This window comes from Dendrobates tinctorius, unplaced genomic scaffold (genome assembly GCF_039654945.1).
Source record: "Dendrobates tinctorius isolate UK_male_01 unplaced genomic scaffold, ASM3965494v1 ptg000069l, whole genome shotgun sequence".
NCBI classification, from domain to species: Eukaryota; Metazoa; Chordata; class Amphibia; order Anura; family Dendrobatidae; genus Dendrobates; species Dendrobates tinctorius.
In genome coordinates this window covers 5,172,666-5,197,935 of record NW_027361737.1, presented here as the reverse complement: position 1 = coordinate 5,197,935, position 25,270 = coordinate 5,172,666, and the positions used below count along the sequence as shown (strand labels likewise).

Here is a 25,270-nt window from a genome sequence, read left to right as displayed (position 1 = left end):
TTAACCTCCTTTTTCTGCTTAGAACTTAGAAAGATTTGTGGCGCCCCTGAGGGCTCAGTCGCCACAGAGGTACTGCACCTCAACCAGAGGTGTGGTACCCCTTTCTCAGATAAGGAGGGAGCACCACCCAGGACTCTAACACCTGCACCCAACACACACCCTATAGCAGCAGGGCAACCTGGATGTACCCTACAGGAGAATGAACTCAACCCTGCCTGTGTAGTAAAGGGTGTTGGGAGGTGGTTGGAGTTAGTAGGATGAGAGAAGGAGAAGAGAGTTTAGTGAGAGGAGACAGAAGGGGAAGTGAAAGGGAGCAGATGTGCTGACAAGCAGTTCCCTGGAAAGCTGAAGGAAAGAGACAGAAGGAAGCTTCTGGAGAGAAGGGATCCTAGAGGCACGGTGCAGCGACCATACTTCCCGTGGGGCTCGTTCCACGCCGACTAACGTTGGGTGGAGGGATCAGGTCACAGTGGGGTACTGGCCCCCTAGTCCAGTGGAATAATCATCAGACTCAGCTGGCAAGCTGGAGGCAGAGGCACCTGTAGGTACCTCAGCCACAAGCCACAGTTATCTTCTCCAGAAAGGGAGCACGGGGACGCAGCGAGGACGTCGCCCGACAAGGTCTGTGGCTGCTGGCCTAGGACACTGACTTTGAGGTGTTGGGTAGGAAGAGGAGAAGAAGCCAGTACAGTGAGACGGCCAGGAAAGGCATGCACTGAAGGGAGTCCTGGGAAAGTGAAGTCTGATCTACCTGGGAGTTTGCTGGATCCCTTACCTGGAGGACGCAGTACCAAGCGGGCATCTGTGTGCACCAAAACTGTGAGTTAACCTTTGGAACTGCACCCAGCTGTGTTCTCTCATTATTCTTGCATCACCTATCCAACTCTACTACATCTAACATCATCAAATACAGCTTTCCATCACCACTGCCCTGGGACCAAGCTCTGCCTGTGGAGAGTTATTCCAACTCTGCTGCATCACCATCAGTCCCAGAGGATCTGCACCGCAGCGCTGGTCATCTTTGACCAGAAACCACAGGTGGCGTCAGGAACACTTTATAAACTTTATTACAAACTCTTATCCCTTAAAAAATATCCCCTTTTATTGGACGCCCAGGGCCTTGGACCATGTCACAGCTGCCGTGACACATCCCTTAAAGAAGTGGCCCGGTACCGAGTATTCCCACTGCCATGGCGGGCGATCCAGATTCAGTTAGTCAGTTTTTAATCATGTGATGTCATAGACCTAATGAAAAAGAGAAGAATTAACTGGGTAGAGAGGCAAAATAAGCAATTGTAAGTACACAGTACTATATAATATGATGACTGCAATATATTAAGAGGATAAAAAATTTGATGGGAGCATGAGTGCTCCTTTAAGTGTCTCCGATATTGAAAAACAAGGAGGTAACATACTGTTTTTGCAAGGATGACCTTTGCTGTCTGTGTCTTTCCGTGGCAAAGCCAGGTGTCAGAGGTCAATAGGCACCAGAACACATCTCTACTGGCACTATATCAGTGATGTTACTTAACAGTCAAAATATGTAAAATTATACATGATTACAAAATGTAATAACCTCTAATTTTCACGTATTATTTATTAGGGCCAGTACTTTTGGCAGAAGTAGGCGACACCATCGAGGTCACATTTAAAAACAATGCAAGTCGCCCATACAGCATCCAAGCTCATGGAGTGAGCTATCAAAAAGCCATGGAAGGCGCTCTCTATAACACAGGCGACAATGCTGAAGGTGAATATAAAGTGTATATGTATTGTTAGGAATCATTTCTGATTTCCATTTTTCTTTCCTATGGTGAACTACTGTCTAAAGTAAATAAAAAGCATGTAGATATTCATTTTCATTGATGACATAAAAATGATAGATATTGCAATTGTTTGACTATTTCACTGCTTTTATACTTATCTGGGTCACTCAAAAGCAATGATTTCCGACTGGAACATGCTTGTAAAAGCAAGCAACTTTGCAATTAAACTCTTGTTAAAAACCTCTCTATTCTCAAAAATAGAGTGATGATTCATTTTATAATTACTAATTTATTGCCTAGGGTACCAGCCACCTCTGCAGTCTAGCAGCAGTGGCCACTAACCTAGGTAGGTGCGCAGCACTTGACAAGCACTTTGCAATAGAGCATGAAAAATCTGCTGTGAAGTTGCCTAGATCAATACTTTTGTTTCTGCACTCTTCCAATGCTGCTCATGCAAAGCTGGCTCTGCTTGGAGCATCAGAGGAGAGCAAACTTTGGGCTGGTGGCTCAGCCAAGTCGCTGGTCTGCACTGTCAGTCATCAGGATTGTAGCACCCCATAGCAAGCAGGTAGAGGAAAGGCAGAGAAGTAAACAGAAAGAAACCGCAAAACGGCACTAAAGCAAAGTCTACTCACTGGTGGAGATATAGATGTCTGAAATCCGGGCGTCTGGGTGATATTCAAAACGGTAAATCTGGTGCTTGCATGACACCACACGTAGTATAAAGCCAAAAAATGGAGAAAAATGCAGCACTCGTGGAATCCGTTAAAAAACCATAGTCCTTTATTGAATTAGTTGAACCTTGTCCAACTAATTCAATAAAGGACTATGGTTTCTTTAATGGATTCCACGAGTGCTGCATTTTCCTTCATTTTTTCAAAGGCAGAGAATTGTTGCGATCCCATCCTGACCCTAGAAGTTGCCACAAACCATTTAATAAAAATGTTTACTTGGTTTGTCTGCACGTTACAGCCAATCAGCAGGCTGGCTATGGGTATCTACTAATGGAAAATCAGCTGTTATTACTGAGAAAATCGTCAAACTATCCTGATTTCCCATGCAGCAGCGATGTTTGTACTGGGTCTCCAATGTGGCAAAAAGTGGGAAGCCCATGCAAGGAATTACTTCTCTTACATTCATGGAGATATGAATAAGGGTTGTGTTATGTCCCAACTAGTGGTGTACTGAGGAATAGGCGTGTACTGCACAGACAGAAGTCTGTTGCGATCTGAATTCAGGACAGGTTGCTGGGTCTTGTAGTCCCACAAACATGAGCCAGAGGAAGCCAGGCTGGGACACCTGAGGTGCTGTTAGCCAGGTAACCCAGAGCCTTCGCATGGTGTCCTGACGGACGTCAGGCATTGGAACTGTGTGAACAGAACCGGACTGGAATAGACTGTTCGTGGATTCTGTGCTGTTCACATGCCTACCAGGGGTTATACAGAGGTTTATGAAGCTGTAATAAACAAGAGATATGGACTTGTTTAAAAGGAATCTGCTCCTGTGTGTTCCAATATCGCTGCCAAGCGAGCATACCCCAGTCCGCTAGTGATTGTTACGTCACAGTTGTTTAAGCTGAAAAACCCTTATATAGGGTAAATATAAATAAATATATATAATGATTAGTGATGAGCAAACGGGCTTGGATAAATGGTTGAGGAGGTAAAAGTGGCTGGGACCCTAGGAGGTAGCGACCATGCTATTTTAGAATTTTGGATTACTAGAGGTGGAAGACCTGTGAAGACTCAGACGTCAAGGTTAGATTTCAGAAAGGCAGATTTTAAGGGATTCAGAAAGAGAATTGGAGGGATCCAATGGCTGGATATCCTTAAAGACAAAAATGTCCAGGAAGGATGGGAAATCTTGAAAAATGAAATTCTCAAAGCACAGTTGTTAACAATTCCGAAAAGAGGGAAGAATAGGAAGCATTTAAGGAAACCAGGATGGATGAACACAGAACTTAAGCACATGCTAAAAAGGAAGAAAAAAATGTTTATAAAATGGAAAGAGGGAGGCATATCTAAAGAAGAATATAATGCTGTCTGCAGAACCTGCAGGGCACAAATCAGATTATCTAAAGCTGAAAATGAACTGAGGCTTGCAAGAGATGTCAAAAGCAATAATAAAGGATTTTGGGGATATGTCAAAAGTAAAAGAAAAGTCAAAGATGCTATAGGATTTTTACAGGATGAAAATGATGAAATGGTAAGACAGGATGTTGAGAAGGCTGAACTTTTAAATTCCTATTTTGCATCTGTTTTCTCTCAGAAAGGAAATGCAACATCAACTGTTATTCACTGTCCTATTAAGGGAATAGAAGAATCCAGGATATCTATAAACAGAAAGATAGTGAGGAAACACTTAGCTAACCTAAATGAATTCAAGTCTCCAGGTCCAGATGAATTACACCCCAGAGTACTGAAGGAGATAGCAGAAGAAATTTTTGAACCCCTCTCCATAATCTTTGAAAATTCTTGGAGAACAGGAGAAGTGCCAGAAGACTGGAGAAGAGCAAATGTTGTTCCTATCTTCAAAAAGGGGAAGAAGGTGGACCCAGGCAACTATAGGCCGGTGAGTCTGACTTCTATACCAGGAAAGATCTTTGAACAAATTATTAAACAACATGTATGTCAATACCTGGATAAGAATGAAGTGATTAAACAGAGTCAGCATGGGTTTCTAACTAATAAGTCATGTCAGACTAACTTAATTTCCTTCTATGACGGTATCACTGATTGGGTGGATCAAGGAAATGCTGTAGATATAGTATATCTTGACTTCAGCAAAGCATTTGACAAAGTCTCTCATACAATCCTTATTGAAAAAATGACTAAGTATGGAATGGACAAGGCAACTGTTAGGTGGATTCATAACTGGCTTAGTGATCGGACCCAAAGAGTGGTCGTAAATGGCTGCACATCCAGTTGGAAGAATGTCTCAAGTGGGGTACCACAGGGCTCTGTCCTGGGCCCTGTATTGTTCAACATCTTTATCAACGATTTAGATGAAGGAATTGAGGGTAAACTGATTAAATTTGCTGATGACACAAAGCTAGGAGGGATAGCTAATACTAGAGAAGAGAGAGAGAGGATTCAAAAAGATTTAAATAAACTGGAGAAGTGGGCAGCAACTAACAGAATGGTTTTTAACAGGGAGAAATGCAAAGTACTACATCTGGGCAATAAAAATGAAAAAAGCATATATAGAATGGGAGGAATAGGGCTAAGTGACAGCACATGTGAAAAAGACTTGGGTATACTAATAGATCACAGACTGAATATGAGTCAACAGTGTGATGCAGCAGCAAAAAAGGCAAATGCAATTCTAGGATGTATTAACAGAAGCATACAGTCTAGATCACGTGAAGTCATTATTTCCCTCTACTCCTCTTTGGTCAGACCTCATCTGGAATATTGTGTCCAGTTTTGGGCACCACATTTTAAAAAAGACATCAACAAACTGGAGCAAGTTCAGAAAAGAGCGACCAGAATGGTGACCGGTCTGCAAACCCTGTCTTATGAGGAAAGGTTGCAGGATTTGGGAATGTTTAGTTTGCAAAAGAGAAGACTGAGAGGAGACTTAATAGCTGTCTACAAATATCTAAAGGGCTGTCACATTGTAGAAGGATCAACTTTATTCTCATTTGCACAAGGAAAGACTAGAAGCAATGGGATGAAACTGAATGGGAAGAGACACAGATTAGATATTAGAAAAAACTTTTTGACAGTTAGAGTGATCAATGAGTGGAACAGGCTGCCAAGAGAAGTGGTGAGTTCTCCTTCAATGGAAGTCTTCAAACAGAGGCTGGACAGACATCTGACTGGGATGATTTAGCGAATCCTGCTTTGAGCAGGGGGTTGGACCAGATGGCCCAGGAGGTCCCTTCCAACTCTACGATTCTATGATTCTATGAACGTGTTATTTGAGCATGCTCGGGTGTTATCCAAGTATTTTGGACGTTCTTGAATAATATGTTCAAATCCCTGTTGCTTTTTAAATGTATAGTTTATATGCAGTATATAAAACATGTTTATATATAAAAAAGCACAACATCACTCTGTGAATGCCAGACATACAGTATAGTGTCAATGGAAGTAACAACTTCCAAATGCATTGTCCCTCAGCAAGATGTACTTACAAAACAAGTAAAGGATCTTAGCACATACATTGGCCAATTCATGTGTGCCCATCAACCAGGCAAGGTGACACTTCTCCGACGGGTCCTGTCATAACTGTTCCATATCCTACTGTACATGCCACTTTCGGGTTAAAAAGCCACAATAATGCACAAAAAGATCTCTCCTGGGCTGCAAGCCTACAATTTGAATGGGCAAATTGAGAACACCTACAGGTTAATGGGAGGAGTGCAAGTGTCAGAGCAGAGGGAGTCACACCCTCCAAATCAGTTATACAAAAAAACCTGACCAGCCCCTCCTAAGTGTGAGTAGGTGCAAGCTGTAGTGACTGCAAAATATGCATTTAAAAGCACAGCAGCACTCTGTGAATGCCAAGACATATAGCATCAATGGAAATAGTAACTTCCAAATGCATTGTCCCTCAGCAAGATGTACTTACAAAATAAGCGAAGGTTCTTAGCACATAAATTGGCCAATTCATGTGTGCCCGTCAACCACGGCAAGGTGACACTTCTCTGATGAGTCCTGTCATAACTGTTCCATATCCTACTGTACATGCCACATTTTCTAAATATTTTTGGAGACTTCCTTAATTGAATCTCGCAACAATTTCACAATGCCTTGAAAATGACTGGTCTCATGGAATAGCATGCGGTGACCTCATTACAATGAACACTGTAGGGTTTCAGAAAAAAGACACTTTGAGTAAAGGTCAGACACCTGGATTAGTTTCTGGGCAAAGGTTAAGTGTCCACTGGATGGTTTCCCTGCTTGGTTCTACTTGAATGACAAGTTGAGCAAAGTGGAATGAGTTTTCACGGGAGTGACGTAGTGGATCCTTTATCCAATGCTCTGCTCTTTCTCAAACTGTGTTTTTTCTCTCTGATATCTTTTATCAGTTCTTTTACTGCATGGAAAAAATCTTGTTCCATAAGTACCATTATTTGAAAGAGAAATATGGAAGTAAAAGCCACTGACTTGTATTTTTATTTTTGCATTTATTAACACTGCAGAGTTTCAGGCTTCCCATGTAGCCCCTGGAGACACATTCACTTATAGGTGGGAAGTACCGGAGAGTGTGGGGTCAACTATCCATGACCTCAACTGCTTACCGTGGCTGTACTACTCATCGGTTGATATGGTCAGGGACACGAATTCGGGATTGGTGGGACCTTTGCTAGTGTGTAAGAATTTATTTTATGGCAAACAGGTTAGTACTGGTTTCCTTGACATTTTTAGATATAATATTTTTATTATAGTGTTGCTATTATAGTTACTAATTAGCTTTATTGACTTTACAATGTGTGTGACTATGATCTGCGCTAAAATAGTAGAAAGTATAATTTATATATTCTACAAATACAGTAGCACAATATAAAAAAAATATTGTATCTTTTTTAGACTAAGAATCAACAAATATATTCTAATGGGGATATGCCCTATTTGGTCATATAGGCAGATTTGGGAACCCCTATAAGGAGCAACACTGGCTCTGGTGCACTTATGATTTTTCTATAGAAACTGATCATCTGGGGTTAGATAAGGTCAGATCACAAAGTGAAAGTTTATTTGAAGTATTTCTAAATAAAGTTGGGACATAGTAGATCAAAATCAATGAGATCTAGATACAAATTTCTGTGTAGGGAAGTCATGGGTGAGTGACTGCATGCAAGCCTTACATCACCAAGCCCAGTACCATGTGTCAGATGGAGTGGTGAAAAGTACGATACCTTTGGACACTGGAGCAGTGGAAACATTTTCCGTGGAGTGATGAATCACGGTTCTCCATCTAGCTAATGGATGCGTTTGGCACATGTGAGAGCGTTACCTGCCCAACTTCTTTGCACCAATAGTAAAATTTGGTAGTGTAGGAGGGATAATACTGTTGAGTTGGTTTTCAGGGATAGGCTAGGCCTTATAGTCGGACTTCTGATTTCTTGCTAGCACCCCATTACTATTTTGTAAAATAATCTTAGATTTTGTTCAGATGTGATTGTAAAGAAGTTTATGTGATTGCAGAGAGGCGTTGCTCACAATTACTTCATTATGCCTAATGTATTTGATGAAAATAAGAGCTGGTATCTGGAAGAGAACATTGAGCGGTTTACAAGCAGCCCTCATAGTGTGGACCAGGAAGATCCAGATTTTCAGGAATCTAATATGATGCACTGTGAGTGTTTACTAAGCGTTATTATTATTCACCAGCTTTATATCAAGTCATTCTTGGCAAGATCAGATTTTAAGAGTGGACTTTTTTAGGTCTGAACAGTAATTTGTGGGTTTTTTCTATTTTTAATATCTTACAACTGTTATGATAACATGCTAACTGTTTAAGTCTACGTTCACACTATGTTAGTGCCTCTTTTACGATATCCATCAGGGAGTTCTGTCTGAGGCCTAGAAAAATGAGAATTAGATGAATCCCCAACAGAACCATTGAGTATATGAAGTAAACAGAGTCCATTGTCAGCAATATTCAACTTCTATTCCACCAATGTCCATCTTTTATTCCGGATATTATGGCTTAGCAGACTGCGCTACAGTGTCCGGCATAAACTTTGAACTCTGCCTCATTATACTCAAATGTTTTTTCAACATACTGTCTGGATACCTTTTTCCTTGGCTTTACAAAAAAACCTCTGACAAAGACAGCACAAGAGGCATTAAGATAGTGTGAAACTAGCCTAACAATTACTCTGGATTCATATCTGTTTTAGAACTTTAATACTTGTTTCTGTTCAAACATTATCACCTCACCCAGAACAGCATCTACTATCTTCCATGATCAATGAATAAATGATACTGCCACGCTAATAGGTTGGAAATCAGCGGAAAATAAAGAAGAGGAACACACACATTAGAAATTAGTATATGTAGTACCGTATTTTAGGACTATAAGACTCACTATTTTCCTCCAAAAATTTGGATGTACCTGCTGTGGCTTTGGATGATGAGGTGGAGGAGCGGCAGAGCAGCGAGTCGCAGGAGGCGGCTAATTCCTGTGCCCGCTACTAAAGAGAAATAAATATTCACTGCTCTCCATGCCCGTGGGAGTATAGAGCAGTGGATACTCACTTCTCTTAATAGCGGACACGCCCTGAAGTGTGCCCGCCACTTAAGGGAACAAATAATCACTGCTCTCCACTAGTGATGAGCGAGTTTGTTCAGAAAACGATCGTCAAACATAAATTTGGCATGAATATAGCACATTCGGATTCGTGGTTGAAAACACAAGCAAAATTTTATAAAATCGCTAAAAATCGGTAAAAGCGCAGAAAATATTTTTGCGTTGCCATAAAAGTATTTCCAGCACTTTAGCAACGATAATGGTGGTGTATAATGAGCGTTTTGCACGTGTTTGTTGAGGAGAGGGGGTTTGCAGAGCTCAGAGGCGCGCTGTTCTTGTAAGCAGTCATTTTTTTCCCTAACTTTGTGTGCACATTGCGGCTACCCAATCAGGATGCAGTAAACACCCACAATGTTCTGACACAACGGCTTGTGTCATTGGCTGCTGAAAACACGTCCCTCTCGATATAAATAGCGGACAACTTGTTTTAGCACCATTTTGACACTGTAACAGCGCAGAGAGGCTGCTTCTTATGCTGGCATTGCTAACAGCAAGATTTTAGCTAGTTAGTTAGGCAGTTGTATATCAGTTAGATAGTGTAGCTAGCTAGTGTCCAGTGTGGCTGTTAAATTTACCTTTCAGCATTTTTTTTTTTTGTCATTACTGAGATTCACAGACAAAGCCAGCAGGGCACAAGTCCTACAAGTGCACTGCTCTATTGTGCTCCATGCACGATTACAGCATTCTAATTAATATTTTTTCACAAGCTAAATGTTAAACAGCCTTCTGTATCCCACCTTGTCATTTAGTGCTGTGGTGATATAAAACTGTCTGCAGACCTAAGGCATATTAAAAAAAAGTTATCATTTTTTCTGTTGCTTAACGTGAGACAGCCTGCTGTATCCCACATTGTCATTTTGTGGCGGTAATATGAACCTGTCTGCAGACCTAAGGCACATTAAAAAAAAATTATAATTTTCAGTTGCAAAAAAAGTTAGACAACCCGCCGTATCACACTTTGTCATTTGGTTGGATTGAAATTAAGCTGTGAAGGTCTGATCCAGAGGCCACAAAAAATTATTGTGCTAGTAACGTCCTACAATAAAGGACCTGACATTAAAATAGTTTGTAGCATCTAGTGTGTTATAGAGGCCTGATCCATAGGCCACAAAAATTCTCCTGTTATTAACATTATACATTAAGGGACCTGACATTAAAATTGTAGCATCTAGTGTGTTATATAGGCCTGATCCAGAGGCCACAAAAAATTATTTTGTTCCTAGTGTCATACAGTAGAAGACCTGACTTTAACCCCTTAAGCCCCAAGGGTGGTTTGCACATTCATGACCGGGCCAATTTTTACAATTCTGACCACTGTCCCTTTATGAGGTAATAACTCTGAAACGCTTCCATGGATCCCGGTGATTCTGACATTGTTTTTCATGACATATTGTACTTCATGTTAGTGGTAAAATTTCATTTAAATAACTTGCGTTTATTTGTGAAAAAAACAGAAATTTGGCGAAAATTTTGAAAATTTCGCAATTTTCCAACTTTGAATTTTTATGCCCTTAAATCACAGAGATACGGCATACAAAAAACTTGATAAGTAACATTTCCCACATGTTTACTTTACATCAGCACAATTTTGGAACCAAAATTTTTTTTTTGTTAGGAAGTTATAAGGGTTAAAAATTGACCAGCGATTTCTCATTTTTGCAACACCATTTTATTTTTACGGACCACATCACATTTGAAGCCACTTTGAGGGGTCTATAAGATAGAAAATACCAAAAAGTGACACCATTCTAAAAACTGCACCCCTTAAGGTGCTCAAAACCACATTCAAGAAGTTTATTAACCCTTTAGGTGCGTCACAGGAATTTTTTGAATATTTAAAAAAAAATGAACATTTAACTTTTTTTCACAAAAAAAATACTTCAGGTTCAATTTTTTTTATTTTACTAAGAGTAACAGGAGAAATTGGACTGCAAAATTTATTATGCAATTTGTCCTGAGTACGCTGATACCTGATATGTGGGGGGAACCACTGTTTCGGCGCATGGCTGAGCTCAGAAGGGAAGAAGCGCAGTTTGACTTTTTCAATGCAAAATTGGCTGGAATTCAGATCGGACGCCATGTCACGTTTGGAGAGCCCCTGATGTACCTAAACAGTGGAAACCCCCCACAATTGACCCCATTTTGGAAACTAGACCCCCCAAGGAACTTATCTAGATGTGTGGTGAGAACTTTGAACCCACAAGGGCTTCACAGAAGTTTATAATGTACAGCGGTACAATTAAAAAATCATATTTTTTCCACAAAAATGATTCTTTTCACCCCCAATTTTTATTTTCCCAAGGGTAACAGGACCCTAAAAGTTATTGTGCAATTTGTCTTGAGTACACTGATACCCCATATGTGGGGGTAGACCATTTGGGCGCATGGCAGAGCTCAGAAGGGAAGCAGCGCCATTTGACGTTTTTGGCTGGAATTGAGATCGGACACCATGTCGCGTTTGGAGAGCCCCTGATGTACCAAAACAGTGGAAACCCCCCACAAATGACACCATTTTGGAAACTAGACCCCCAAAGAACTTATTTAGATGTGTGGTGAGCACTTTGACCCCTCCAGTGCTTCACAGAAGTTTATAACGCCCGGGCGTGAAAATAAAAAAATCTTATTTTTTCCACAAACATGATCTTTTAGTCACCAATTTTTTTATTTTCCCAAGGGTACCAGGAGAAATTGGACCCCAAAAGTTGTTGTCCAATTTGTCCTGAGTACGCTGATACCCCATATGTGGGAGAAAACTACTGTATGGGCACACGTCGGGTCTCGGAAGGGAAGTAGTGACGTTTTGGAATGCAGACTTTGATGGAATGGTCTGCGGGTGTCATGTTGCTTTTGGAGAGCCCCTCCTGATGTACCTAAACAGTGGAAACTCCCCACAAGTGACCCCATTTTGGAAACTAAACCCCCTAAGGAACTTATCTAGTTGTGTGGTGAGCACTTTGAACCCCCCTGTGCTTCACAGAAGTTTATAACGACCGGGCGTGAAAATAAAAAAATCATTTTTTTCCACAAGAATTATATTTTTGCCCCCAATTTTTTATTTTCCTAAGGGTAACAGGAGAAATTGGACCCCAAAAGTTGTTTTCCAATGTCCTGAGTAGGCTGCTAACCCATATGTGTGAGTAAAACACTGTTTGGGCGTATGGCAGAGCTTGGAAGTGAAGGAGCACCATTTGACTTTTTCAACTCAGAAATGGCTGGAATTGAGATCAGACGCCATGTTGCATTTGGAGAGCACCTGATGTTCCCAAACAGTGGAAACCCCCAATTCTAACTCCAACCCTAACCCCAACACACCCCTAACCCTAATCTCAGCCCTAACCCTAGCCCTAACCCTAGCCCTAGCTCTAGCCCTAACCCTAATGGGAAAATGGAAATAAATTCCTTTTTTTTTTTATTTTATTATTTTTCCCTAACTAAGGGGGTGATAACGGGGGGTTTGATTTACTATTTATGGCGGGTTTTTATGTTTGGCAGCTGTCACATGCTAAAAGACGCTTTTTATTGTAAAAATAGTTTTTGCATCACCACATATTGAGAGCTATAATTTTTCCGTATTTTGACCCACCGACATGTGAGGTCAAAAAAATGTGAGGTGTTATTTTTTGTGGGACGAGTTGACGTTTTTATTGGTACCATTTTCGGGCACGTGACTTTTTTTTAATCGCTTTTTATTCCGATTTTTGGGACGCAGAATGAACAAAAACCAGCGTTTCATGAATTTCTTTTGGTGGGGTGCGTTTACACCGTTCCGTGTGCAATAAAATTGATAAAGCCCTTTTATTCTTCGGGTCAGTACGGTTACAGCGATACCTCATTTAGGTAGTTTTTTATGTTTTGTCGGTTTTATGCAATGAAAACTATTTTAAATAAAAAATAATTATTTTTGCATTGCTTTATTCTGCGAGCTATAACTTTTTAAATTTTTCGCTGATGAAGCTATATGGCGGCTCGTTTTTTGCGAGACAAGATGACATTTTCAGCGGTACCATGGATATTTATATGCGTCTTTTTGATCGCGCGTTATTGCACTTTTTGTTCGGCGGTATGATAATAAATCATTATTTTTTGCCTCGTTTTTTATTTTCAGTTTTATACGGCAGGTCGTTACGGACGCGGCGATACCAAATATGCATGGGGGAATATTTTTTTTTTTTCTAATTTATTTGGCAATTTTTTTTAAATTATTTTAACACTTTTTTTTTTTTTTTAACTTTATTACATTGTCCCTGATGGGACATCACTGTCCTGTGACAGATCGCTGATCTGTCACATCACAGATCACTGTGACAGATCAGCGATCTGTCACAGGCAGTGCAGCAGGCTTCCTCGTGCCTGCGCTTTGCAGGCACTGAGGAAGCCGGCTCCCTGCAGGCCCCCGAAGGTCCCCGTCGCCATCTTGGATTCGGGGGCCTGCAGGAAAGGAGCCCCCCGCAGCAGCGCTGCACATTGCGCTGCCGTGGGGGGCTCAGGGAAGCACGGAGTGAGTCCCCTCCCTGCCGATACTTCCCTTTAACCCCCGGTACACCGCGATCGTGTTTGATCGCGGTGTGCAAGGGGTTAACGTGTCGGGGGCGGTCCGTGACTGCCCCTGACACATTGTGCCGGGTGTCAGCTGTGATAATCAGCTGACACCCAGCCGCGATCAGCGGCGCTCATCACTTGGGCGCCGCTGATCGCTATAACGTACTATCCCGTCCCTGGGAATTAAGTCCCAGGGCACATGGATGGGATAGTGTGTCATATGGGATTAAGGGGTTAAACTTGTTTGGAGCATAATTTCTTTGTCATACAGGCCTCATCCACACTCAGATAATTCTTTTTTCTGTGACTAACACGATACACCACACCATATTTAAACTTGGAATTTACTGTCACTGAAATTCATCTGTTTGCAGAGGTGATGCAGAGTTGAAAATCTATGTTTGTGTTGCTAATACTGTGCTCCTACTACACTATCTGAGCAACATGACTGGGAAAAAGCGAGGCAGTAGTGGAAGGGGAGTTAGGCTTGGTGTTCAAAGTGTACGTGGGGTAGGTGGTAATGTTTGTGAAAGCACTAGTGAAGCAACATCACGTCCTATGAAAAGACAATTGACAACTTATGTTACTGGACAGGCTACACCACAACCTTTCTTTGGCAGACACACAGCGGTACGCCTTGTCATTCAATAATGCCCAGAAAGAGCATGTACTTGAGTCATGGCAAGTGTAGCCTCTCCTCCTCTTCCTCCAACTCAACAACACAGAGGTGGCACCCAAATTCTATCTTGCTTTCCCCCACGTCACAACTATCCAACCGTACTACTCAATGTATGGAAATGCAGATGGATAAGTCTGTAGAACTGTTCACACATTCTATGCCATGTTCATCAGAAGTGTACTCATAAGCTTCACAGAGTCAAAAGGAGGAAATCTGCATCGATGTCCAAAATTTTTTTAACTTGGATCCGGGGCAGGATGAAGTACGGTCCGAACAGCATCCTGACCCTCGTCATCGGATTTTAACCCCAGAGGGATGATCCTGATGAGACTCAGATATCTGAGGCTCACGCGGAGAAGGAGGGTGATTCCAAGGGCGAGGAATGTGATAGCACAGAGGATGATGATGATGAGGTGTTAGGTGCCAGTTTCATGAACATAGAAGCACACAGTTGAGTAGGTCATCTGAGGTTGAAGACGCGGAGGTTACGTTGCGCTGTACGTAGCAGACATGTAGTGATGCAGCCATGACAAGCAATGCATCTTCAGGCACAACTGTTCCTGTGAACAGCAGTGTCCGCGGGTTTGCAGCTTGCAGGGGTGGCAAGGGTTGCCTAGCCTGGGCCTTTTTTGACACTGCAAATAATGAGCCAATTCATGTAATCTGCAAACTTTGCAAAAAAAAAACTGAATCGAGATAAAAAGTGCAATAATTTGACTACTACATGTATGAACCTTCGCATGCGCAATTAACATGCTTTACTGTGGGAATCCCACTGCTCAAAAATGCGGACCACAACAACCATCAGCCGCCCGCCCCATCTATCTGCTTCTTCCTCCTCCTCTGTTACTGTGCCAAATATTGAGATGCAGGTCTTTGACCACAGAACCTCGGGTTCTTTACCCTCTCCAGTCACACTGACTGAGAGCCTGCCTTCAGCTGTAACAGAAGCAGACATGCCTGCTGTTTTTGACCAATCTCAGAGTACCAGCAAACTACAAGTTTCTCGATCCACTGTAACATCTCCACCTGCACCTCTCTCATGGTCCAGCAGTTTGTCTGGTTATCCGTACTCTGCCCTTTCTCAGCACTGCAGCCTGCCCATGGTTCCACAGCTGTGGTCACGGAAGATTGTTTCATTCTACGCATGGCAAAGCTAAGAGGTTGAACTGCACCATCTCCAATCTGTCGGCCACGGAAATGCTGCCTTTCCGCCTGGTAGATACAGATGGTTTCCTAAAGCTTATGGCCGTTGCAGTCACCCAGTTCCAATTCCCAGTCGCCATTCCTTTTCTAAGAAAGCTGTGCCAGCTCTACACTAGCATGTCGCAGACAACATCACCCATTCCTTGGCAAAATCTCTGTCTGCCATGGTGCATTTTACCACAGACACTTGGGCAAGTAAACATGGCCAAGGGCGTTACATCTTGCTGACTGGGCACTGGGTGACTCTGGTGGCTGTGGGGACAGGCGCTGCTCAACAAGTCTTGGAATCCTCAAGGCTTGCAGGACAAACCTCTGCATTTAACACTTTCTCCACTGCTTCTGCCTCCTATATCTCCTCTAGGGCCTCCACCTGTGCCCTCAACCTCTGCCTTAATGAGGCATGCTTTCCAACAGTGCAGAGAGAATCCCTACCACCTCTGTACTGCGCCGCCAGGGCTCACCACAATTAGGCAGTATTAAAATTGATATGCCTTGGAGATTGCAGTCATACAGCTGATGAGTTGTGGACAGCTCTTCAGGCTGAGTTTGATCAATGGCCGTCTCTGCTGAACCTGCATCCAGGGAAGGTCGTGTCCAATAACGGTGCGAACCTAGTGGCGGCCCTATGGCGAGGCAAGCTCACACATGTACCTTGCATGGCTTCTGTCTTCAACCTGGTGGTACAATGTTTTCTCCGCCACTATCCTGGTCATGGTGAGCTGCTCCAGAAAGCACGTAAGCTGAGTGCTAATTTCCGCCATTCGCACCCCTCTGGTCATCGACTTGCATCGATACAGAGGTCTATGTCCATGCCAGTTAACATGTTAATATGCGATGTGCCGACACGGTGGAATTCCACTCTGCACATCTTGCAGCAACAGCAACGAGACCTGACACAGTATGTCATGTCATATAGCCTGGGCCAATGCAGTACAGACATGGCGCATATCACGTTTACAGAGTGGGCACAGATTAAGGACCTCTGTACCCTTCTGCACAGTTTCTAAATGACTACTAAGATAGCGCTGACGACGCCATCATCAGCATCACTATTCTGGTCATCTGTATGCAGGAGAAGACTTTGAATAGCATGCGGAAGGGATAGCATTGTCTCTAAGTTCAAGACTGTTGTCACACAGGCGGGTGCCAAGGGAGGGTGGAATACTGCGATCGAGGGGGGGCTGGTGATAACAGACAAACTGTTATCAAAGGTGCAAGATTCGAGGAACAAATGGAGGAGGAAGAGGTGATGGGTGAGCAACTGTCAGATAAAGAGGATAATCCTCCCCTCTCTGTTGTTCATGGTTGGCGGGAGGGGACGGAGGAAATGAGCCTCATTGTTACCCAGCCACCAACACAGCATGGGTTTGGACCTCATGGTAGAGCCTGACATATAAGTTCCTTCTTGCTGCACTATCTGCAACATGATCCCCGTATAGTTATGATTAGGAATAATGTTGACTACTGGGTTGCCACTCTGTTAGATCCACGTTATAAAACCAAATTTTGCCAGATGATTCCCGCCCTAGAAAGAGACCCGCAAATGCTGTAGTTTCAAAACACGCTTTTACAACCTTAATGGAGCTTTCCCCCAAAACAGCAGTGAAGCACACAGTTCGAATCGCAGCTCTACACTGCCAATCTCTGGCACGTCAATTCGTCAACGCCAAAACATTAGCAGCAGCAGCAGTGGTGGAAGTGGAAAAGCAACTTTTGTGAGTCCTTTGACACTTTCTTAAGTCCAAGTCTTACACGTGGTGAGCAAATGGAGAGGATGGTGCAAGAGTATCTAGAACTGAATATAAATACCATCAGGGAGGGTTTGGACCCTTTCACATTTTGGTCTGACATGAGTGGCCTGAGCTCGCCTCACACGCCTTGGAGATTTTATCATGCCCAGCAGCCAGCGTTCTCTCAGAATGTGTCTTCAGCGCTGCTGGTGGTGTCCTGGTTGAAAAGCGCAGCTGGCTGTTCCCTGAAAGTGTAGACCGCCTAACTTTCATCAAGATGAACAAGTCATGGATCTCGAAGGACTTTTGCACCCCAATCGCAGACTGTACAGACTATGTGATATTGCATTTATTACTGTGATGCATTAATGTCACGTAACTGCACTCTGTGATATCTTTAGTGTGGCTTCTGTGCCTGCCGTGGCTGCTGCTGAAGTTAGCACAAATTTGTGGAAATGTGAACAGTTATGGTAGGTCTACATCTGCTGGGTTAGCTGTAGTGGAAGATGTCTCGGTCCCAATTATACTATTTATATTCTCGTGACAGTTATTCCACTTTGGTGGTGTCAGGTCCTCATTTTTAAAAATGTGAACACTCCTGGTTGGGTGCTGGAATGGGTTTAGTGGAAGATCTGTCGGTCCCTGTTATACTATCCATACTGTGATGATATTGATGCCACTTTTTTGGTGTCTGCCAATAATTTTTGGAAATGTGAACACTCATGGTTGAGTGTCCATCTGTTGGATAGGGAATAGTGGAAGACCTTTTGGTCCCTATTATACTGTTTATACTCTTGTGAAATTGATGCCACTTCTGTAGTGTAAGGCCCTCATTTGTTTAAATGTGAACACTCCTGGTTGGGTGTCCATCTATTGGATTGGGTTTAATGGAAGACCTGTCGGTGCCTATTTATACTATTTCTACTGTGGTGAAATTGATGCCACTTTGATCATGTCTGCCAATAATTTTTGGAAATGTGAACACACCTTGTTGGGTCTCCTTAATGCATGTTGCCTGTAGCAGTAGGCTTCTGACACCGTGAGCCCTCCACTTCCTTGGACTCAACTACCCTTGTTACTATTCTTAAATTTTTCTGACAATGGTATTCTACAAAACTGATATTTGTGCCACATGAGTGTGGCTCAGCATGAAAGCAGGTAGAGGTGTCGCATGTGGTATCAGGGCTCCCAGCAAAGGGGGCATACACCGATCCCTCACCCACCTCGTATTACTGTGACATTCAATTGAAAGCTGTAAATGCTGTCCCAGACCCCGATACCTCATGCCTGGCTGATTGCTGCAGTTCCATGCTAAAATTTGAATTGTGGGTGAATTAAGGCCACTTTCCTGGTATCTGTCCCTCATTTGATGTGTTTCGGCAGTATTTGGGGCCGTTATAAGGTATTGTTCATGCGCTTGTTTTTGCCTCCCATTGAACTGAATGGCGGTTATGTTCGGCGAATATTCAACGAATTAATCTGTGAATATTGCAAATTAAAGATCAATGAATATTCACTACTTCACACACCCATAGTCCCGGCATGGGGAGCAGAGAATATTTTGGCAGCTGTCCTCTGCTTGTAATCAGCGCATGATGTTACTGCCATGTGCTGCTTACAAGCATAAATCAGCTGCCGACATCAGAACAGGACGCTGCGAGGGACCGCAGGGAAGGTAAGTAGAACAGTATGTGTTTTTTTTAAAGTTTTTCTGATATGGGCCATGCATATCAGGATAGGGATGAGGGAGCCATGCATACCAGGAAAGAGATGAGGGGGTCATGCATTCCAGAATAGGGATGAGGAGGCAATCCATACCAGGATAGGGATTAGGGGACCATGCGTACTAGCATAGGGATGAGGGGGCCATGCATACCAGGTTAGGGATGAGGAGCTATGCACACCTGGATAGGGAAGAGAGGGCCATATATACTAGTATAGGGATAAGGGCGAGCATTCCTGCCAGGATAAGGATGAGGGGGACCATTCCTACCAGGATAGGGATGAAGGGGCCATTGACACCAGGATAGGGATGAGAATGCATGCACACCAAGGTAGGGATGAGAGGGCCGTGCACACTAGGATAGGGATGAGAGGGCCGTGCACACCAGGATAGGGATGAGAGGGCCGTGCACACCAGGATAGGGATGAGAGGGCCGTGCACACCAGGATAGGGATGAGGGGGCCATGCATACCAGGATGGAAATGAGGGGTCCATGTATACCAGGATGGGGATGAGGGGACCATATATACCAGGACAGGGGATATTAGTACAGAATTGACCACATTTTTTGCTTCAATTTTTTTTTCTATTTTCCTCCTCTACAACCTAGGTGCTTCTTATGGTCTAGTGCATCTTGTAGTTCAAAAAATACGGTAATTCTCTGTATAATAGGAAATGCACAGTAAGAATGCACTTTGACAGTAAAATGATACTTTTTGATAATTAAGAGGATTAATAGACATACTGTTCAAATGGACTTCAACTATATAGAGAAACAGTAAGATATACTGGAGCTGTTAAATAGTCATGCAATACTGCAAGGTAGTTCATAGACTGTAAAGGATTAAAGGGAATCTGTCACCTATTTTTAGCCCTATGAGCTGCTGCCATCGCCATCGGGGGCTTATCTACAGCATTCTGTAATGCTGTAGATAAGCCCCCGATGTAACCTGAAAGAGAAGAAAAACGATTTATTATTATACTCACCCAGGGGTGGTTCGGGTCGTTTCGGGTCCAGAGGGTGTCATGGTCCGGTCCAGCGCCTCCTATCTTCTAGAGATGATGTTCTCTTCTTTGCTTCCAGTTGTGGCTCCGGCTCAGGCGCACTGCTCTGCCCTGTTGAGGGCAGAGCAGAGTACTGCAGTGCGCAGGTGCCAGAAGAGGTCCAGTGCCTGCACACTGTTGTACTCTGGTCTGACCTCAACAGGGCAGAGCAGTGCGCCTGCGCAGGAGCCGCGACAGGAAGCAAAGAAGAGGACATCATCTCTAGAAGATGGGAGGCGCCGGACCGGACCGCGAGTACAGTGAGTATAATATAACTCGTTTTTCATCTTTCAGGTTACATTGGGGGCTTATCTACAGCATTACAGAATGCTGTAGATAAGCCCCTGATGGCGGTGGCAGCAGCTCATAGGGCTAAAAATAGGTGACAGATTCCCTTTAATACACTGTACTTTGTATAGACATACAGTTAGTAGGGCAATATCATGTATTCATTTATCTTAGTTTTCCTCATTATGGGCTATCACACCGGACCAGTAGATCTGCCTGCAGCTTATAATACCTTCTCCCCACCATCCCTTTGGGTGCTAGTGTATTTTTATATTTTATCTACTATCTTCCATCTCTAATGGTTATATTGTGCCCTGTGAATAGCAATCAATGGATACATGTATGGAAATCAGCCCGGGCTAGATATGTGTAAAGGAGACTCGATCCGTTGGCATATGCTGGGACTAGGATCAGAGGTTGACATGCATGGAATACACTTTACTGGAAATACCATTCGTCTCCATGACACCACAAGGGATGTCGCTAGCTTATTTCCACACATCTCATACTCAGTAATAATGACTCCGGACAATGAAGGTAAGTCCCAGGGAATGATTGCATTAGAAAATCCATGGTATGTGCTCCTCTGATACAAATTCTAGTTATATATTAGAATGCATCATTTTTTATAATCTTGCAAATAATCAAACCTGGAAATAGTGCATCGGCAGGTCAAATGTAGCAAGATATCAAAAGGAAGATAATCACATAATCTATGTATTTATGTATTGTGTGCTTGGGGTCTCATTTATACAGCCGAGATTTTTCACGTATACACAAAATGGTCCGAGGTTAATCAGTTTTTGGTCAGTGATGGTTTTTACCATCAGTGTTTCATCAGGGATTTTCACGTGACTCACAACTGTCTGAATGAGGCCTTAGATTACGTTGTTGTAAAGAAAGATGATATACAATAGATAAAAGTCAGCGGTATCAGCAAATAAGTTCCAGTGTACAACCACGATATACATAGATATGGCTATGTTCACAAAGGATTTTCAGGAATTTTTTGAGCGGATCCAGAATCCTCCTCAAAAACAGATCCAAAACACCAGAAAAACTCTTCATATTCATCAATTTGAGTAAAACATTTTGACATTAATATAAGGAGTTATTGAGCTTTTCTTTCCTGAAGAGGTTTCGAAAAATGCCTGGTGGAAAAAGTGCATGCCATTTCTTTGAAATAACCTGAAATAAAATCTTTGCAAGCTTCTCACTTTTAAAGAAGACTGCAAAGAATGCATCAGGAAAAAACTTTTCCAAAATTCTACAAAACTGCTTCAGGAAAAGAAAAGCTCCCCTGAAAAAGGAACGTTTTCTGTTGCCATTTTTGGTTGAAAAACTTGCTGGTTTTGAATGCCTCAAAAAAGATTGAGTGACAGCACCTTGGACTAAATTTACACTTCACGTTTTTTTTCTTCTTCGTACCGAAGAGAAAACCAACCAATTTTCACCTATGCTGTGGATGTGATTTTCAGCCATTTTTTGTCCTTGTGTCATTTGTTTTTCTTGTATGATAAAAAACTAATGAATAAGTCAGTGAAAAACAGCTAATACATAAAGGCAACATGAATGGCATTGGTATACTGTCTGAATTTTTTTATATGCTGACCTGTTCACATGAATGGGCGAGTTTGGTCAACAAATCAGACCATACCTGGACAAGCCTTTGTCAAAGGCCGGGGTCACACTTGCGAGTGTGATGCGAGAAACCCACGCGAGTCTCTCGCATCAATACCCGACACTGCCACTGGCACTTGGGCCGGAGTGTGTGGCTGCATGTATTTCTATGCAGCCGCACACTCAAGTCCCAAGTGCCGGTGGCAGTGCCGGGTATTGATGAGAGAGACTCGCGCGTGTTTCTAGCATCACACTCGCAAGTGTGACCCCGGCCAAATGAAAAGACTCAGAGACTAAGTTAGGTGCATGAACTGTGTAGGGTTACCTCACAGCACTCCTCACAGGACAGAAGGGCAGATAGGGGCATTCTTCTGGATAAAGACCCAAGATTCAAAATCCAAGGAACCCACTTGGATACAGCATGCACAGGAAAATAGAAGACAGCGTCCAGCAGGTGATGAAGTTCAAAACGTGTTTATCCTGCCATATACAAGATGTGATGTTTCAACCTGTCAGATATGTGTACGAGAACATAGAGCTGCACATCCACAATACTGGACACCAAGACAGAGATTTAGAACATCTGTCTTAATCTGGCCTTACAGGGAACCTGTCAGCAGGATTTTGCTCAGTAAACTACAGACACTGTCAGGTTAACGCTGTTAGGGCTCATTACCACTTGCAATGAAATCGGACAAAAGCAATCCGATAAAAAATGTTATTCTATGATTGTGTCCTCTGATTGTGTCATCTGCGCTTTTTTCTCCAGCTCGGATCGGATCACGATTGGACTGGAAAAAAATTACAGCATGATACGATTGTAATCGGTATTCGGATCGCATGCTGCAATAGAAGTCAATGGGTGCGAGAAAAAAAATCACACAGCACTCGGTCCATGCGAGTGCTGTCCGAGTTTTACACACCAATTGCATTTGAAAATCCAGCAATTCATATGCAGCTACAGTAAAATCACAGACAGCTTAGAATAGAATAGAATAGACAGAATAGATATCTATCTATAATAATAAATGCCCTAAGCAGCTTCCGGTTGTAACAACTTCCGTCCAGTTGTAACCGGTGACGTCACCTCTCACCTCTTTCCATGTTAACCCTCAACACACACACTCCTCTCACCTTTCACCATCTCCACTCACTCTTTCACTCCACATACGACCCTTTCTCTCACTCCGTCTCTCATACTCACGCCGTCATCGCCACTGATCCACGATCACCGACATCTTCTTCCGCCGGCGCCCTCCTGGATCCAGACGTCCTCCACGCCGGCGACATGTTCTTGCGGCGACGCCATTTTGGATCGGCGAAATCCTGCGATAGTCAAGATGGCGTCGCCGCAAGAACATGTCGCCGGCGTGGAGGACGTCGGGATTCAAAATGACGTCGGTGAAATCTCGCGAGATTTCGACCGACGCCATTTTGGATCCCGACGGCATCCACGCTGGCGACATGTTCCTGCGGCGACGCTATTTTGGATCTGCAAAATCCCGCGATACTCAAGATGGCGTCGCCGCAAGAACATGTCGCCGGCAAGGACGACGTCGGGATCCAAAATGGCGTCGGCGAAAACTCGCGAGATTTCGCCGACGCCATTTTGGATCCCGACGTCGTCCACGCCGGCGACATGTTCTTCCGGCGACGCCATATTGACTATCGCGGGATTTCACGATACTCAAGATGGCGTCGCCGCAAGAACATGTCGCCGGCGTGGACAACGTCTGGATCCAGGATGGCGCCGGCGGAAGAAGATGTCGGGGATCGTGGAGCAGCGGCGATGACGGCGTGAGTATGAGAGACGGAGTGAGAGAAGGGGTCGTATGTGGAGTGAAGGAGTGAGTGGACGTGAGTGGAGATGGTGAAAGGTGAGAGGAGTGTGTGTTGAGGAGTGTGTGTGTTGAGGGTTAACATGGCAAGAGGTGTGATGCTATCGCATCCTCCCAATGCGATAGCATCGGGCCATAATCTAGTATACACATAAACTATATGTATATATATATATATACTGTATATTAGATGTCAGTGACACACACACATATAAATGTATTTTTATTACATAGGTAGATAGAAGAAAAGCAGGTAATTCAGTAGCCGCCGTAATGTAAAATCACAGCAGGAGCCGACAGGATAGAAGAGATGGATTACATACAGTAAATACAAAAAAAAGGTAGATATATAGATGTCAGTGACAAATACAATTAATATACTGTGTGCAGCTTACTGTACATGTATTTAATTAATAAAAGATTATTTTTGGGGAAAAAATGGCATGGCCTCCTGTGCAATTTTTGTAACCAGCAGAGGGAAACCGGTGACTGGGGGCAGATGTTTATAGCCTGGGAAGGCGGTAATACCCATGGAGCTTCCCAGGCTATTAATATCAGCTCACAACTGTATACTTAGCCTTAACTGGCTATTAAAATGGGGGACCCCCCAAAAAAGAGGTGGGGTCCTCCTATAATTAATAACCAGCAAAGGCTCTGCAGACAGCTGTGGGCTGATATTAATAACCTAGGAAGGGGCCATGGATACTGGACCCCTCAATCTAAAAATCGCAGTTCAAGATCAGTGTCTTAACAGCAGATCACCCTGAAATATTCTCATGGCATTTTCCCACGGTGATATCAACCCCCCAACTATTACCCCACATGCCACCACTACAGGGCAAGTGGGAAGAGCGAGGCTAAGTGCCAGAATTGGCGAATCTTAGAGATGCGCCTTTTTGGGGTGGCTGAGAACTGATGTTTTTAGCCTGGGGGTCAGTATCCATGGCCCCTTTCTAAGCTATTAATATCAGCCCACAGCTGTCTGCATAGCCTTTGCTGGTTATTAATTAAAGGGGGACCCCATGTCATTTTTTTGTGGGGGTCCCCCATTTTAATAAACAGTAAAGGCTAAGTATACAGTTGTGAGCTGATATTAATAGCCTGGGAAGCTCCATGGGTATTACCCCCTTCCCTGGCTATAAACATCTGCCCTCAGTCGCCGGCTTTCCCTCTGCTGGTTACAAAAATTGCGCTGGTGCCCACGCCATTTTTTCCTAAAAAATAATCTTTAATTAATTAAATACATGTACAGTAAGCTGCACACACACTGTACTAATTACATTTGTCACTGACATCTATATATCTACCTACTGTATTTGTATTTACTGTATGTAATCCATCTCTTCTATCCTGTTGGCTGCGACTGTGATTTTACACTACCGCAGCTGCTGAATTACCTGCTTTTCTTCTATCTATTGTAAGGTAGCGCTGTTATTCAAGTAGGGGACACTCGCTTAGCAGCCACAAAACCAGATCCTGCACAGGTTTTCCATAAACAATCATAGTCCATGCGGTTTATTTAGCATCATAAACCCACAGCAGCAACATAAGCTTCATAACATCAGCATAGCATC

General features: G+C 43.2%; 1 protein-coding gene across 4 annotated transcripts in view; it reads left to right on the top strand.

Moving 5' to 3' along the window:
* CP (ceruloplasmin) overlaps nucleotides 1-25,270 on the top strand; it is a 237,551-nt gene that overhangs the window by 155,829 nt on the left and 56,452 nt on the right. For 3 of the 4 annotated variants that reach the window (XM_073581067.1, XM_073581070.1, XM_073581069.1), the window contains 4 exons: nucleotides 1,604-1,750; nucleotides 6,913-7,112; nucleotides 7,922-8,072; nucleotides 20,563-20,775. In XM_073581067.1, the coding sequence (XP_073437168.1) occupies nucleotides 1,604-1,750; nucleotides 6,913-7,112; nucleotides 7,922-8,072; nucleotides 20,563-20,775 (711 nt within the window). The remainder of the gene's footprint in view (nucleotides 1-1,603; nucleotides 1,751-6,912; nucleotides 7,113-7,921; nucleotides 8,073-20,562; nucleotides 20,776-25,270) is intronic. The other variant, XM_073581068.1, reaches the window with a different exon arrangement.